Source organism: Macaca fascicularis, chromosome 2 (genome assembly GCF_037993035.2).
Source record: "Macaca fascicularis isolate 582-1 chromosome 2, T2T-MFA8v1.1".
NCBI lineage: Eukaryota > Metazoa > Chordata > Mammalia > Primates > Cercopithecidae > Macaca > Macaca fascicularis.
Window position 1 is genome coordinate 100,837,739 of NC_088376.1, and position 18,075 is coordinate 100,855,813.

At 35.6% G+C, this 18,075-nt stretch overlaps 1 protein-coding gene across 3 annotated transcripts in view; it reads right to left on the bottom strand.

Moving 5' to 3' along the window:
* SCN10A (sodium voltage-gated channel alpha subunit 10) overlaps positions 1 to 18,075 on the bottom strand; it is a 100,452-nt gene that overhangs the window by 79,103 nt on the left and 3,274 nt on the right. For all 3 annotated transcript variants that reach the window (XM_015445465.4, XM_015445464.4, XM_005546684.5), the window contains exon 3: positions 16,431 to 16,511. In XM_015445465.4, coding sequence (XP_015300951.3) covers positions 16,431 to 16,511 — 81 coding nt within the window. The remainder of the gene's footprint in view (positions 1 to 16,430; positions 16,512 to 18,075) is intronic.

An 18,075-nucleotide genomic window follows, 5' to 3' on the forward strand; every position in this document is an offset into this window, starting at 1 on the left:
AATGGAGGCCATTCATTACTTATATTGTGACCTTATTTCACATTGTAGGATTTGTATTTCTATTTTTATCATTATTGTTAGGCTTCAGAAAACCACTTTCGAAGTGATGGCTCCTTTTTTTTGAATTGTGATGTTATGCAATGTGACAGTAACAATGGCAAATGCAAGTCTGACTAGTGTAAACAACCGTCAGGTGACAATAAAATACATTAGTCAAGATAAACTGCCTATAATTAACTCCATGTTAACCATTATGAATGAAATCAGTTTTTGAAGCACATGCACTGTTTTTGAAAACACAAAAAGTTAGAAATTCTGTGAATATCATAATTAATCTTACATGTTAGATTTTAAAATTATATGTGCATAGAGATCCTTAGATCACTTGTTGAGAAACATTGTAGGAGATGGAGAGAGATGAATTGCCCTGCTAAACAAAGTAAGAATAAGTTGGAGTTCCCAGGGACAATTCAGGAGGGAGCTGGAACATCCCAAAGGGACAGTTTATGAAAGAAGATTACAGGCCAGCCTCATTTAGCAAAATAGATAAAATGAAATGCGGCAAATTGAATCCAGCAAAATGATCAGCTGGAACCATTAAAAATAGACTAGCAAATCTGTTAGTTTACAGATTTACTATATTAACAGATGAAAGACTATATGATAACCTCAATAAACATAAAAATACTGATAGAAGCCAACACCCATTAATGATGAAAATCTCAACAAACAAGAAATGGAAAATTTTGATATAAAGAGTAATTATGAGACTCTCAGAAACACCATAATAGTGAAACATTAGAAGCACACACTTTAAAATCTGGAGCAAAATAAATATGCTCACTGTCATAGCTTTGAATCAGAATCATGTTGCAGGTCCTGGCCAATTCAGTAAGACAGGAAAAATAAACAAATGGTATAAGAATCATAAAGGAAGAAACAAGTTTGTCATTATTTGCAGATAATATAACTGTCTAAATAGAAAGTCCAAGGGAATCTAGAGAAAAATTTAACTTTAAGGAGCTCAGCAGGGTCGCTGGATGCAAAATCAAAATATAAAAATTAATAATATTAAGATAGTTTAGCAATAATAAATATGCAACAGGGCAACCAAAATTGCAATGTACCTAGGAAAAAGACATTATAAAATGTTGTAGAAAAATATTAAAGAAGACCTGTATAAATTAAGAGATCTGCCATACTGATGTGTGGGAAGGCTTCGTATTGTAAATGTGGTGACTCCTCTTGTGGTGATAAATAAATTCAGCGCATTACCAAACAAAGTTTCCACAGACTTGTAAGAAAAGAGCTGGAAAATATAACCCTTAAACTGATATGGAAAAGTAAAGAAACAAGAAGAACCAAAATAATTTTCAAGAAGACAAATAAGGAGGGGCATGTGAATCAACCGGGTTAAGTCTTACTATAGAGCGTTTTAATCCATGTGGTGTTGACTCAGGATGTGACAATGAGATTACTGGGAGAAACAGATTCCGTCGACATGGGAATCTGGTGCATGGCAGAAGCAGTGGTAGAAACCACTTGGGAAATGATGTATTGAAAATAATGTTGGAATAATCCATATGGAAAAGTATTGGAAGCCTATCTCATACCACACACATACAAAAATAAATTCTAGGAGATCGAAATACCTAAATGTAGAAAGGAAAACTGACTTTGAGGAGAAAACACAGAGTAATACCTTTATGGAATACTATATGGCAATAAAAAATGAATGAATTAGGTCTTCATGTATCCATTTGGGCAAATCTCAAAAACATAATTTTAAAATATCAGATAAAGCACACATACAATATGATAACAGTTCCATAAATTTCAAAAGATACAAATCAATACTTTATGCATGCAGTGTTAAACACCCACTTCCCTGTCTGCAGTAGATGCAGCTTCATTTCACATGTTCTTTTCCAGGTGAGAAAACATTTATCTTCCCTACAACCAAATTGCTATAATTTGTCAAAGTTTTCCAGAATTTTGATACGGTTAGTGATGAGTGTCCTAGGGTCATCAAAGAGCCCCTTCAATGACTCTCTTAAACCAGGGCATGGGGAGAGTAGGAAAGTTCTGGTCTTGCCCTTCTTAACAATTTTTGACCCTCTGCTCCCTTCACCTTCTGGTGCCCAATCTGAGGAATAACCTTTAGTTTCCTCCTAGGCAAAAAAGGGGATTAGAAAATGGAACATATATCTTTATCTTTCCACAAGCAGACGGATAGGCAGGCATACAGAAAGGCATAGACCTACCATTATCAGCAGGTAATTATGCAAAGCTAATGTTTCAGCAAGGAATAATAGAAGAGAGGGAAGACAAGGAAAAAGATTCTGTTAAGAACATGGCAATAAGATTGGTTTCTGATTCCTTACTGGCTACAATTTAATGCTTTTTCACAAATATCCAGCATGATCTTCAGAACCCCCAGTCTATCCCAAGGACATTTATTCTCTTCCTCTGGGCTCTCAGCAACATAGGAAACAACTAATGGCTATTATCAATTTGCATTTCAAAAAGAAAATCTAGTCTGATTATTTCCACGAGGCCAAGGATGCTGAACATCATCCAATACCTGTCACGCAAATCCCTAGGCTGGAGACCATATAGGTAGATTTGTATATGTTATATTTTTCATAGTGTGCGTATAAAGGGAATTATGTCAATAATTCAGTTAATACAAAATCTCTTAAAGAATGGATTTGATAATTAGTGGGAATGGAAAGGATCCAACTTTGGAAGACAATTTGGCAACATCTCAAAAATTAAAATGTACACCCTTTTGACCTGGCAATTCTACTTCTAGAAATTCATCCCTTAATTTTACTTATATTATGTGTACAAAGATACATGTGTAAGAATATTCACCAAAAAATTAATATGTGGTGGCAAAATATGAGGATTATGTTAATTATGATAAGCATGAATGTCTATCAATAGTAAAACAGTTAAATAAACTTTGCTTCATCCATGCAAATGAAATCTGTTCAGTCAATTTCTACAAAACAGCTGCTGCTGGGATTTTTTTGGGGATGTCATTGAATTTATAGACTAATTTGGGCAGCACTCACACTTTAACAATTGTGAATCTTCTAATCCAGTCACATGAGACATCCTTTAATTCATTTAGGTACTTTAAAATTTCTCTCAATAATACTTTTTTTTTTTAGTATAAAGGTCTTGTGCATATTTTTAAAACAGCATTTGGATTTATTAGATCTGCTGTTTTTCTATTTTCTAATTTATTGCTTTTTATAATTATTAACTTCTTTCTTTCATTTGTTATCCTTTTTCTAGTTTTATGTTAGGTCTTTAAATAATTTCTTTTCAGCTTTTACTGATATAAATATTCTATGCTTTAGTGCTGTTAATTATTCCCTGAATATGTATGTCTTTAACTGCACTCTCTAGGTTTTTATTAAACTGTTTTTTTTTATCTTTTCTTCCCTAGAAATTATATAATTTTAGTTTGTAGTTTGTCTTTTGTCCAAGAGTTCTTTAAGAGAGATTTTAAAAAAATTATCAAGTGGAAAGTCCTCTCATTTTATTAAGTTTGGTTATTATTTTTTAACTTTATTGCAATGTGGTCAGAGAATGTTTTCTATATTATTTCCACTTTCTGGAGCTTATTGAGGTTTTTGTCATGGCTTAATATTTGGTTTGATTTGTTTGTGTTTTTGAAAAGGATGTGCATTTTCTATTGGTAGCGAAGGTAGTTTGCTATATATTAATCAGATACATTATATTAATTATATTACTAGGTCATCTATAACTTTACATACTTTTGAATACATTTTTTTTTAACGTCAATGCAGGCTTTATTTTATTTATTTATTTATTTATTTTAAATTTATTTATTATTATTATACTTTAAGTTGTAGGGTACATGTGCATAACGTGCAGGTTTGTTACATATGTATACTTGTGTCATGTTGCTGTGCTGCACCCATCAACTCGTCATTTACATCAGGTATAACTCCCAATGAAATCCCTCCCCCCTCCCCGCCCCCCATGATAGGCCCCGGTGTGTGATGTTCCCCTTCCTGAGTCCGAGTGATCTCATTGTTCAGTTCCCACCTATGAGTGAGAACATGCGGTGTTTGGTTTTCTGTTCTTGTGATAGTTTGCTAAGAATGATGGATTCCAGCTGCATCCAAGTCCCTACAAAGGACTCAAACTCATCCTTTTTTATGGCTGCATAGTATTCCATGGTGTATATGTGCCACATTTTCTTAATCCAATCTGTCACTGATGGACATTTGGGTTGATTCCAAGTCTTTGCTATTGTGAATAGTGCTGCAATAAACATACGTGTGCATGTGTCTTTATAGCAGCATAATTTATAATCCTTTGGGTATATACCCAGTAATGGGATGGCTGGGTCATATGGTACATCTAGTTCTAGATCCTTGAGGAATCGCCATACTGTTTTCCATAATGGTTGAACTAGTTTACAATCCCACCAACAGTGTAAAAGTGTTCCTATTTCTCCACATCCTCTCCAGCACCTGTTGTTTCCTGACTTTTTAATGATTGCCATTCTAACTGGTGTGAGATGGTATCTCATTGTGGTTTTGATTTGCATTTCTCTGATGGCCAGTGATGATGAGCATTTTTTCATGTGTCTGTTGGCTGTATGAATGTCTTCTTTTGAGAACTGTCTGTTCATATCCTTTGCCCACTTTTTGATGGGGTTGTTTGTTTTTTTCTTGTAAATTTGTTTGAGTTCTTTGTAGGTTCTGGATATTAGCCCTTTGTCAGATGAGTAGATTGCAAAAATTTTCTCCCATTCTGTAGGTTGCCTGTTCACTCTGATGGTAGTTTCTTTTGCTGTGCAGAAGCTCTTTAGTTTAATGAGATCCCATTTGTCAATTTTGGCTTTTGCTGCCGTTGCTTTTGGTGTTTTAGACATGAAGTCTTTGCCCATGCCTATGTCCTGAATGGTACTACCTAGGTTTTCCTCTAGGATTTTTATGGTATTAGGTCTAACATTTAAGTCTCTAATCCATCTTGAATTAATTTTCGTATAAGGAGTAAGGAAAGGATCCAGTTTCAGCTTTCTACTTATGGCTGGCCAATTTTCCCAGCACCATTTATTAAATAGGGAATCCTTTCCCCATTTCTTGTTTCTCTCAGGTTTGTCAAAGATCAAATGGCTGTAGATGTGTGCTATTATTTCTGAGGACTCTGTTCTGTTCCATTGGTCTATATCTCTGTTTTGGTACCAGTACCATGCTGTTTTGGTTACTGTAGCCTTGTAGTATAGTTTGAAGTCAGGTACCGTGATGCCTCCAGCTTTGTTCTTTTGACTTAAGATTGTCTTGGAGATGCGGGCTCTTTTTTGGTTCCATATGAACTTTAAAGCAGTTTTTTCCAATTCTGTGAAGAAACTCATTGGTAGCTTGATGGGGATGGCATTGAATCTATAAATTACCTTGGGCAGTATGGCCATTTTCACGATATTGATTCTTCCTATCCATGAGCATGGTATGTTCTTCCATTTGTTTGTGTCCTCTTTTATTTCACTGAGCAGTGGTTTGTAGTTCTCCTTGAAGAGGTCCTTTACATCCCTTGTAAGTTGGATTCCTAGGTATTTTATTCTCTTTGAAGCAATTGTGAATGGAAGTTCATTCCTGATTTGGCTCTCTGTTTGTCTGTTACTGGTGTATAAGAATGCTTGTGATTTTTGCACATTAATTTTGTATCCTGAGACTTTGCTGAAGTTGCTTATCAGCTTAAGGAGATTTTGGGCTGAGACAATGGGGTTTTCTAAATATACAATCATGTCATCTGCAAACAGGGACAATTTGACTTCTTCTTTTCCTAACTGAATACCCTTGATTTCTTTCTCTTGCCTGATTGCCCTAGCCAGAACTTCCAACACTATGTTGAATAGGAGTGGTGAGAGAGGGCATCCCTGTCTTGTGCCAGTTTTCAAAGGGAATTTTTCCAGTTTTTGCCCATTCAGTATGATATTGGCTGTGGGTTTGTCATAAATAGCTCTTATTATTTTGAGGTACGTTCCATCAATACCGAATTTATTGAGCGTTTTTAGCATGAAGGGCTGTTGAATTTTGTCAAAAGCCTTTTCTGCATCAATTGAGATAATCATGCGGTTCTTGTCTTTGGTTCTGTTTATATGCTGGATTATGTTTACTTTTGAATACATTTGATCTGTTATTGGCTAAAATTATTTGAAAATTTCTATTCCTACAATGTTTTTATTTATCTTCCTACTCTAATAATTTCTGATTTATAAATATTGTTGCCATCTTATTTGTTGCAAAGATATAGATTACTATTATGTCTTTAATATTAATATGTCTGTGCAATTTTTGTCCTATTTCATGCTTTTTGACCTAAATTCCACTTGCTATAATATTAAGATCATGGATACTGCTTTCTTTGTTTGCCTTTGCTTATGTCTTTCAAATTCTATAATTTTAGCCTTTCTGTGTCACCATGAGGAGTATCTCTTTTATTCAACATGGAGTTGGGTATTGCTTTGTAATGTAATAGGCATTTTTAAAAATAGGTGAGTCAAATCCATTTATATTTATTGACATGACAGATTTGCTTAGTCTTAGCTTGTTTATATTATTCTATATGATGTATTTAGTTTTTAAAATATTAGGTTGGTACAAAAGTAATTGTGGTTTTTGCATTGTTGAAATTTTCCATTTGATATTGGAATACATTCTTAAATAAATGTGGCTATGTTATACATCATTTTAATGTTCATTTCTCATTTTATGTTTTTTTGCTAATGACTACTTGCTGTTTATTTTATATTTATTTTAGACTATGGAAATTATGTTACAGAAAAAGCAAATTCTAGCAATTTTCTTATTTGAGTTCAAAATGGGTTGTAAAGCAGCAGAGACAACTCAACATCAGCAATGCATTTGGCCCAGGAACTGCTAACAAAGGTACAGTGCAGTGGTGGTTCAAGAAGTTTTGCAAAGGAGAGAGCCTTGAAGATGAGGAGAGTAGTGGCTGGCCATTGGAAGTTGACAATGACCAGTTGAGAGCAATCATCGAAGCTGATCCTCTTACAACTACACAAGAAGTTGCCGAAGAAAGCAACATGACCGTTCTACGGTCATTCGTCATTTGAAGCAAATTGGAAAGGTGAAAAAGCTCCATAAGTGGGTGCCTCATAAGCTAAGGAAAAATGCTTAAAAAATCATCATTTTGAAGTGTTGTCTTCTCTTATTCTATGCAACGAAAATGAACTATTTCTTAACCAGATTGTGATGTGCGATGAAAAGTGAATTTTACATGACAACCGGCAATGACCAGCTTGCTGGTTGGATTGAGAAGAAGCTCCAAAGCACTTCCCAAAACCCAACTTGCACCAAAAAAAGTCATAGTCACTGCTTGGTGGTCTGCTGCCGGTCTGATCCACTACAGCTTTCTGAATCCCAGCAAAGCCATTACATCTGAGAAGTATGCTCAGCAAATCGATGAGATGCACAGAAAACTGCAAGGCCCGAAGCCAGCACTGCTCAATAGAAAGGGCCTGTTCACTCTGATGGTAGTTTCTTTTGCTGTGCAGAAGCTCTTTAGTTTAATTAGATCCCATTTGTCAATTTTGGCTTTTGTTGCCATTGCTTTTGGTGTTTTAGACATGAAGTCCTTGCCCATGCCTATGTCCTGAATGGTACTACCTAGGTTTTCTTCTAGGGTTTTTATGGTATTAGGTCTAACATTTAAGTCTCTAATCCATCTTGAATTAATTTTTGTATAAGGAGTAAGGAAAGGATCCAGTTTCAGCTTTCTACTTATGGCTGGCCAATTTTCCCAGCACCATTTATTAAATAGGGAATCCTTTCCCCATTCCCTACAGAATGGGAGAAAATTTTTGCAATCTAGTCATCTGACAAAGGGCTAATATCAAGAACCTACAAAGAACTCAAACAAATTTACAAGAAAAAACCAAACAACCCCATCAAAAAGTGGGCAAGGGATATGAACAGACATTTCTCAAAAGAAGACATGCATACAGCCTACAGACACATGAAAAAATGCTTGTAATCACTGGCCATCAGAGAAATGCAAATCAAAACACAATGAGATACCATCTCACACCAGTTAGAGTGGCAATCATTAAAATGTCAGGAAACAACATGTGCTGGAGAGGATGTGGAGAAATAGGAACACTTTTACACTGTTGGTGGGATTGTAAACTAGTTCAACCATTATGGAAAACAGCATAGCGATTCCTCAAGGATCTAGAACTAGAAGTACCATATGACCCAGACATCCCGTTACTGGGTATATACCCAAAGGATTATAAATCATGCTGCTATAAAGACACACACACACGTATGTTTATTGCAGCACTATTCACAATAGCAAAGACTTGGAATCAACCCAAATGTCCATCAGTGACAGACTGGATTAAGAAAACGTGGCACATATACACCATGGAATACTATGCAGCCATAAAAAAGGATGAGTTTGTGTCCTTTGTAGGGACATGGATGCAGCTGGAAACCATCATTCTCGGCAAACTATTGCAAGAACAGAAAACCAAACACCGCATGTTCTCACTCATAGGTGGGAACTGAACAGTGAGATCACTTGGACTCGGGAAGGGGAACATCACACACCGGGGCCTATTATGGGGAGGGGGGAGGGGGGAGGGGGGAAGGATGGCATTGGGAGTTATACTGGATGTAAAGGACGAGTTGATGGGTGCTGACGAGTTGATGGGTGCAGCACACCAACATGGCACAAGTATACATATGTAACAAACCTGCACGTTATGCACATGTACCCTAGAACTTAAAGTATAAAAAAAAAAAAGAAAGAAAGAAAGGGCCCAATTCTTCTCCACAACAACCGACTGCATGTCACACAATCAACACTTACTTCAAAAGTTGAGCAAATTGGGCTATGAAGTTTTGCCTCATCTGCCATATTCACTTTACCTCTCACCAACCAACTACCACTTGTTCAAGCATCTCGACAATTTTTTGCAGGTGAAACACTTCCACAACCAGCAGGATGCAGAAAATGCTTTCCAAGAGTTTGTTGAATCCCGAAGCATGGACTTTTATGCTACAGGAATAAACAAACTCATTTCTTATTGGCAAAAATGTGTTGATTGTAATGGTTCCTACTTTGATTAATAAATATGTGTTTAAGCCTAGTTATAATGATTTAATATTCACGGTCTGAAACCCCAATCACTTTTGCACCTTTTCATTATTTGGCGTATCTTGTTTGCTTTTTATTTTTTGATGTACAATTCTTCCAGTATTTAGAGTTTGTCATATTATTTGTTACAAATATATAGATTACTAAAGAGTTTGTATCTTTATCCTAGTGGTTATCTTTGTGTAAAAACTTATTATAAATTTTTAATTATAATTAAAACCATGTAATACATTGTCCTTAGTGTGCTAGTTCTTGAAACAAAATCTCTTATTTCAGTTTGGTGATTCTCTTTCCTTTCCTCTCTGTTTTATCCATCATCTGACTGTATTCAATAATATCTTTTTTTGTGCTTACCTTTGTACTGTCAAATATAATTATTTTGTCCATTTCTTGATCTGTCAACTTTAAATAATACTCTTTAACTTTTTGTTATTATAGAAACAGCAATAAGTAAACATACTCTGCTCCCAGGTTCTTTCCTCTTTTTGCTTTCATTTCTTGCTATTTGTATCATGTCAACACTTGCAGGGCCTCTGGGGCTTGTAGGGGGTAAAATGCCTTTATTCTCATTTTTATCCCCCTCTGGAGGCACCGTGGTTTAACTAGCCCTGATCTGCTAAGTGATTTAGCACTTCTCCGCCCACTTCTGGTCTTCCAGTTGTTTTGACATCATTTGTTCTCTGTGTTTTCCATTCTCTTTCTCTTTGTTCTTGTATATTTATACTGTTCTTTTCCCCATGCTGTCATTCTATTGGCATTTTGAGAGGGTGGGGTAAAACATATGCATTCTATCTTCCATATTTAACCAGAATCTCCGGATAACTCCCAAATAACTCATTTTGAAAAAAGTGTTTTGCATTAAAAGTTCGGAAGAAGCATAGACATTTTACGTGCTATATAATCTCAACTATATTCAATATAATTTTATGATTTTGTGATTTCTCTACCTAGTTACCATCTTCTGATTTATATTTTCAGTGTTCAGCATTGATGCAATGGTCATTTATTTTAAAAATTATTAAGTTTTTATTATGATATGTAACATGTATAATAAAAATGTACATACAACATAAATTAATTGTTTTAAAACAAATGCTTATGTATTAATCAGCCCTTGATGCCGTAACAAACTATCATAGATGGGTGGCTTATGCAACAGAAATTTATTTTCTCAAAAATCTGGAGGTTAAAGCCTGAGATTGGGATGTCAGCATAGTTGGGTCTGGGAAAGACTCTCTTTCTAGCTTATAGATGACTGCTTTGTCCTTGTGTTCTCACACGAAGGGGAGAAGACTCTGTCTCTTTCTCTTATAAGGACACCCGTTCTACCACTTAAGGGCTCTACTCTTGTGACTTCATTTAACCTCAGTCACCTCCTTAAAGGCCCAATCTCCAACACAGCAACATAGGGGGTTAGTTTCAACATTTGAATTTTGAGGGGACACAATTCACTCCATAGTAGCTTGTGTGACAACTACCCATGCCATAAAATGGAATATGACCAACACTTTACCAGCCCCTTTCCAATTACGTCCTCCTTCTTCTGCCCTGGAGGCTACTATTCTCCTAATTTTTGGTACTTTTTCTTGCCTTACTTTATTGATGTTTTTTACTTCATAAGTATGCATTCCTAAACAAAATAGTTTAGTTTTGCCTGATTTCAAATTTTATATAAATGAATCATGTTTATATAATCCTTTGCATTTGGCCTTTTTTGTTCAATATTACATTCTTAAGACTCATCCTTATTGTTGTGCAGGACTAAAGTTCATTCATTTTTATTGCTGTACATTTTCTCATTTTAGAATGTAACAGAAATAGTTAACGTACTCAAAGTTTATGGACATTTGAGTGGTTTCTGGTTTGGAGTTTTTATGGGCAAGTGTTCATAAACTTTCTTGTAACTGTATTCTGGTGGCCACAATTACATATTTCTGTTAAACACAGGTATGTTAAGAGTGTAATAAAGGAATACGGTATATGTGTGCTTTCACCTTTAACAGATAATGCCCAATGCTTTCCAAAGAGGTTGTCCAAATTTACACTCCCACTAGCAGTGTGTGAGTTTCTGTTGCTCCATGTCATTCCCAATACTTGGTATTGTGACACTTTAAAAAATTTCCCTTCTATGATGAACATGTAATAATATTTCAGTATGATTTTAATTTGCATCTCTTTGATTTAAAAAAAGGTTAAGAATACTTTCATATGTTTATGGCCATTTGGATTTCCACTTTTGTAAAGTGCCTATTCAAATTTTGTGCTATTTTACAAGTGGTTGTTCTGACATTTTTCTAATTGATTTGTAGGGTTCATTACTCTGAATATAAGCACCTGCTTTTTCACGCTCTTAAAGTTGTCTTCTGATGAACATTCTTAATTGTAGTATACTAAAATGTATCAGTTTTTCCCTCTATAGTTAGTGCTTCTTGTGTCATATGTAATAAAGTTTTCCTTAATCTGAGGTCATAAAGATATTCCTCTTTGTTTTTTCCTTTCAAAAAGCTTATCCACTATGATCAAGTTGGCTTCATACCTGGGATCAAAGCTGGTTCAACATATGCAAGTCAATAAGTGTAATCCATCACAAAAACAAAACCCACATGATTATCTCAATAGATGCAGAAAAGGCCTTCGACAAAATTCAACACCCCTTCATACTAAAAACTCTCAATAAACTGGGTATGATGGAATATATCTCAAAATAATAAGAGCTATTTATGACAAACACCTAGCCAATATCATACTGAATGGGCAAAAACTGGAAGCATTTCCTTTGAAAACCAGCACAAGACAAGGATGCCCTGTCTCACCACTCCTATTCAACATAGTATTGGAAGTTCTGGCCAGGGCAATCAGGCAAGAGAAAGAAAAAAGGAATATTCAAATAGGAAAAGAGGAAGTCAAATTGTCTCTGTTCGCAGATAACATTATTGTATATTTAGAAAACCCCATCATCTCAGCCCAAAATCTCCTTAAGCTGATAAGCAACTTCAGCAAAGTCTCAGGATACAAAATCAGTGTGCAAAAATCACAAGCATTCCTATATAACAGTAACAGACAAACAGCCAAATCATGAGTGAACTCCCATTCACAGTTGCTACAAAGAGAATAAAATACCTAGGAATACAACTTACAAGGAATGTGAAGGACTTCTTCAAGGAGAACTAAAAACAACTGCTCAAGGAAATAAGAGAGGACACAAATAAATGGAAAAATATTCCATGCCCATGGATAGGAAGAATCAATATCATGAAAATGATCATACTGCCCAAAGTAATTTATAGATTCAATGCTATCCCCATCAAGCTGCCACTGATTTTCTTCATAGGATTAGAAAAATCTACTTTAAATTTCATATGGAACCAAAAAAGAACCCACATAGCCAAGACAATCCTAAGCAAAAAGAACAAAGTTGGAGGCATCATGCTGCCTGACTTCAAATTGTACTACAAAGCTACAGTAACCAAAATAGCATGGTACTGGTACCAAAACAGATATATAGACCAATGGAACAGAACATAGGCCTCAGAAGTAACACCACCCACTACAACCATCTGATCTTTGACAAACCTGACAAAAACAAGCAATGGGGAAAGGATTTGCTATTTAATAAATGGTGTGGGGAAAAATGGCTAGCCTTATGCAGAAAACTGGACCCCTTCCTTACACCTTGTATAAAAGTTAACTCAAGGTAGATTAAATACTTAAACATAAGACCTAAAACCATAAAAACCCTAGAAGAAAACCTAGGCAATACCATTCAGGACATAGGCATGGGCAAAGGCTTCATGACTAATACATCAAAAGCAATGGCAACAAAAGCCAAAATGGACAAATGGAATCGAATTAAACTAAAGAGCTTCTGCACAGCAAAAGAAGCTGTCATCAAAGTGAACAGGCAACCTACAGAATGGAAGACAATTTTTGCAATCTACTCATCTGACAAAGGGCTAATATCCAGAATCTACAAAGAACTTAAACAAATTTTCAAGAGAAAAACCAAACAACCGCACCAAAAGTGGGCAAAGGATATGAACAGACACTTCTCAAAAGAAGACTTTTATGCAGACAACAAGCATATGATAAAAAGCTCGTCATCACTGGTCATTAGAGAAATGCAAATCAAAACCACAATGAGATGGCATCTCATACCAGTTAGAATGGCAATCATTAAAAAGTCAGATGCTGGAGAGGATGTGGAGAAATAGGAATGCTTTTATGCTGTTGGTGGGAGTGAAATTAGTTCAACCATTGTGGAAGACAGTGTGGTGATTCCTCAAGGATCTAGAACCACAAATACCATTTGACCCAGCAATCCCATTACTGGGTATATACCCAAAGGATTACAAATTATTCTACTATAAAGACACATGCACACATATGTTTATTGGGGCACTGTTCACAATAGCAAAGACTTGGAACCAACCAAATGTCCATCAGTGATAGACTGGATAAAGAAAATGTGGCACATCCCTAGAACTTAAAGTATAATAATAATAATAATAACAATAATAAAAAAGAAAATGTGGCACATATACACCATAGAATACTATGCAGCCATAAAAAAGGATGAGTTCATGTCCTTTGCAGGGACATGGATGAAGCTGGAAACCATCATTCTCAGCAAACTAACACGAGAACAGAAAACCAAACACTGCATTTTCTCACTTGTAAGTGGGAGTTGAACAATGAGAACACATGGACACAGGGAGGGGAGCATCACACACCAGGGCCTGTTGAGGGATGGGGGGCTAGGGGAGAGAGAGCATTAGGAGAAATACCTAATGCAGATGATGGGTTGATGGGTGCAGCAAACCACCATGGCATGTGTATATCTATGTAACAAACCTGCACTTTCTGCACATGTACTCCAGAACTTCAAGTATAATAAAAAAAAGAGCTTTATGTATTTATATTTCACAAAGAAAGTGAGATGTTGATCTACCTAGAATTGATTATTGTGTGTGGCGCAAAGTTGCATGTTTAATGTAGTTTTTCCAGTGGGATTCCTAATTCTTCAGCATCACTTTTTGAAGACCGCCTTTTCCCTACTGTTCTGGGGTGCCACCTTTTCACACATTAGATGTTTATATATGTGTTGGTCTGTTTATGGACTGTCTATTCTGTTACATTGTTCTGACCAATCTTACACCAATGGCACACTGTTTCAATTAGAGCTTTATAGTAAATCTTGACATCCGGTAGAATGAGTTCTCCCATTTTGTATTTCTTCCTCAAAAGTTTCTTGGCTATAATTTGCTCTTTAAAATTTCATGTAAACTTTTGAGGAAGAAAATTTAAAGTTTAAAGTTTTTCAAGTAATACCAAAAGAAGCCTGTTGAAATATTGATTTGAGGATCATATTAAATTTATTAGTAATTTTGGGGAGTCTACAATATTGAGACTTTGAATCTGAGAACATGTCTCCCCACTGATTTGGTTTTCTTTAAAAATTTTGCACAACACTTATTATAATTTTCCTTATAGACATCTTACTCATACTTTGATAATCTTATTCCTAGATACTTGACATTTTAAAATGCCAGTGTAAATGAAATGGTACTATTTTCTATTTGTTGCTAGTGTATATATACAATTGATTTATGTATGTTAATTTGTACCCAGCTACCTTACTATACTCTTTTATTAATTCTTGTATGTTATGTTGGATATTTTATGTATACAATCTTATTATCTGTAAATTACATCTTTGGTACTTTTCTTCTTGCACTTTTTTTCCTTTTCTTTACTATGCTGGCTGAGACTTCTGTTACAAAGTGGAAATGAGAAGAACAGACATCTTTGGTTTTTTTTTTCTTTTGATCTCAAAGGGAAAGCGTTCCATGTTCACAATTAAGTATGATGCTTGATACTTTAAAACAATGAATATCCTTTCTCAGGGTGATGCAATTCCCTTTTTAAAAATTATTATACTTTAAGTTCTGGGGTACATGTGCAGAATGTGTAGGTTTGTTACATAGGTATACACGTGCCATGGTGGTTTGCTGCACCCATTAACCTGTCATCTACACTAGGTATTTCTCCTAATGCTATCCCTCCCCTAGCCCCCCTACCCCTCAATAGGCCCCGGTGTGTGATGTTCTCCTCCCTGTGTTCATGTGTTCTCATTGTTCAACTCCCACTTACGAGTGAGAAAATGCAGTGTTTGGTTTTCTGTTCTCGTGTTAGTTTGCTGAGAATGATGGTTTCCAGCTTCATCCATGTCCCTGCAAAGGACATGAACTCATCCTTTTTTATGGCTGCATAGTATTCCATGTCGTATATGTGCCACATTTATTCCTTTCTATTCCAACTTTTCTAAGAATTTAAAATTATAAATGGAAATTAAATTTTATCAAATGACTTTTAGCATCAATTAAGAAGACTATGTGATTGTTTTCCTTTAATCTATTAATAAAAATATAACATATTTTCTGTTGTGGCATGCATTACTGTTATGGTTAGCAAAAAAAAAAAAAAAAAAGAAAAAGAAAAGAAAAGAAAGCTCTGCAAAGCACCTGTTATTATACCCAAAGGTATGTTAGGTTCAAGCTGGAGTGAGAGTATCCCTCCCAGATGTGTGGATATGGAGTGGTTTTGGAAAGTTTCCACATTCAGAAACTACAGAGGTTTCATCCACTAACCTAGGGAAATAGAATAACCTCAGGAATACTAAGATTCCTTTGAGCCATATGAAGCTTGATAACTTAAACAGCTTCATTTATGAATTATTTTCTAAATATACTCCAGAGCCATTTGTTCTTAGTTCTGTCTCAGCTTTGCTCCTGTCTCTCTTTCACAGTAGGCCTTCTCAAAAGCATACCTTCTCTAAGGCATAAATTTATGTGTGCATCTAACAAGTGAGTGTGTGTGTGTGTGTGTGTGTGTGTGTGTGTGTGTGTGTGTCGGGGGCGAGGGGACTCATCTTACCAGGCCACCTTAGACTAATGAAATTAGAAATTAGACTTTCTGGGGCTGGGACTCAGGCATTTAAAAAATCTCCCCAAAAATTGCAATATGCAGCCAAAGTTGAGAACCACTAATCTGTTTCTCCTTGAAACTGAAAATCGTGTATGTTTATGAAACAAAGCTCATAGAAGGAGAGACCTAGTTATTACAAAGACAAATAGACAATAAGATTCAGCACTACCCACATGAGTCATGGCAAGATAAATAAAAGACAAAGACTGCCAAGTGAAGGAAGAAAAGAAAGCAAAAAGAGAAGGTACAATAATGATAGCAAATCTACTCACTCAATTTTCTCTGGAAGGTCAGTTCGGGTCATGCACACACAATTAACCAAAATAGTGACCGTAATAAATAAACTGAACCACCTGAAAAGCCTGTGTTAAGGAAAATCTGAGATCACCAAGTCTCTGTGATGTCATCTAGGATCACCTTGATGCTGAATAATTACATTTATAAATCTTAGCTAGTATTAGCTTTATGATCTTGTCACATAATGACCACTAACATTTACTGAGTGTGCCTAAGCTAGGCTGAGTACTTTGCCCATGTTACTTCTAATACAGCTAATCTACAGGTGGGTATTATTATCTACATTTTGAAGCTGAGAAGCAGGCTGACAGAAAATAAAAGTTAAATAACTTTTCTCAGGTCATGCAGCTAGTCAACCATGCTGCAGAGATGTGAACTCTATCTGTCTGATAAACTCTGAGCAAGATAGAAGGAAACAGACTCCCTTTTTCAAAATGTCCTTCTGCCCCGAAGTCTTCATTTCACTACACAAAATGTTCTGAAATTTCATCTGGCAAATGTTTTTTTTATTCTAAAAGACAAAGAGAAGTTAGAAACTTGGAGATAAGTGAAGAGGTACAAACTTTCATGGGAATTAGTTTCATCAGATTGTTTGCATAACCTAGTTGAGATCAGTTCCACCAAGGAAATGGTCTTCCAGATAGGAACGGTGGAGGCAGGCACAGGGAAGTGAAATACTGGCTCCGGAAGAAACCCCAAGTAGAATTAGGCTGGAGTGGAGAACTCTGAATAGCCAGAGTGGAAAATATTGACAGCTGACTATGGGCAAAGGGATCACCAGAAAGGGAGGGAGACATTGAAAGGAAGGTGGGTAAATGGGGTAAATAGAAGGGAAGAAACGTTAGTGCGGAGAATTTAAAGGTAAATTGTTCCCACTTGGACATTTTTCTTAGGAATAGCTGGGCTCCTAACAGTACTTCCTAAGGAAAAACAAAGCTTGAAGATAAGCTTGACCTACAGAGAGAGTACAACACTCATTTTTCAATTTGAGTGCAAGTATTTAAATGTATTTTCGTTTTCTGTAAATGCCTTGATGTGTCTGGTTTTAGTTACTTAGGAACACATCTATTTTGAAAAGAAAAATTCTGTTAATTAAACCACATTTTCCTGCTGACTTACAATGAAATTAGGAAGTATGCTCACAGGGGGGAAATGTTAATCCATGGATTAAACTAAAATCATGTCTCCAATTCTACAAACCTTTAAAAGTAATATATCTTATGTATAATATTAACTATGAAAACATTCATAGCAAATGTGATTAGAATTATATTTTTGGTGAAATATTAATAATAGGGCCCTGAGAATTCTAGTATCTTTTGGGGCTGGAGTTACCAAATTTATGAGATTTAAATGCAGACTTTTGTGAGGAAGAGACCCCCTCAACAGCTTTTCTGTTCAGCTGTGACTCTACCAAGCAATTATTTTACTCATCAAATCTCAAGATGAAGAGAATATTCACTGGTCACTTGGTTCTTTTAAGGGGATTTTATTTCTAATTAGCTGTTTTTTACTTATCCAGATGTAATTCAACCAGAATCCATATAGAGGAGTTTGTACGTTTGTGATTTCTCTTTATTTGTAATTTCCATGTAATTGTATATATTTTGAAAAAGCAAT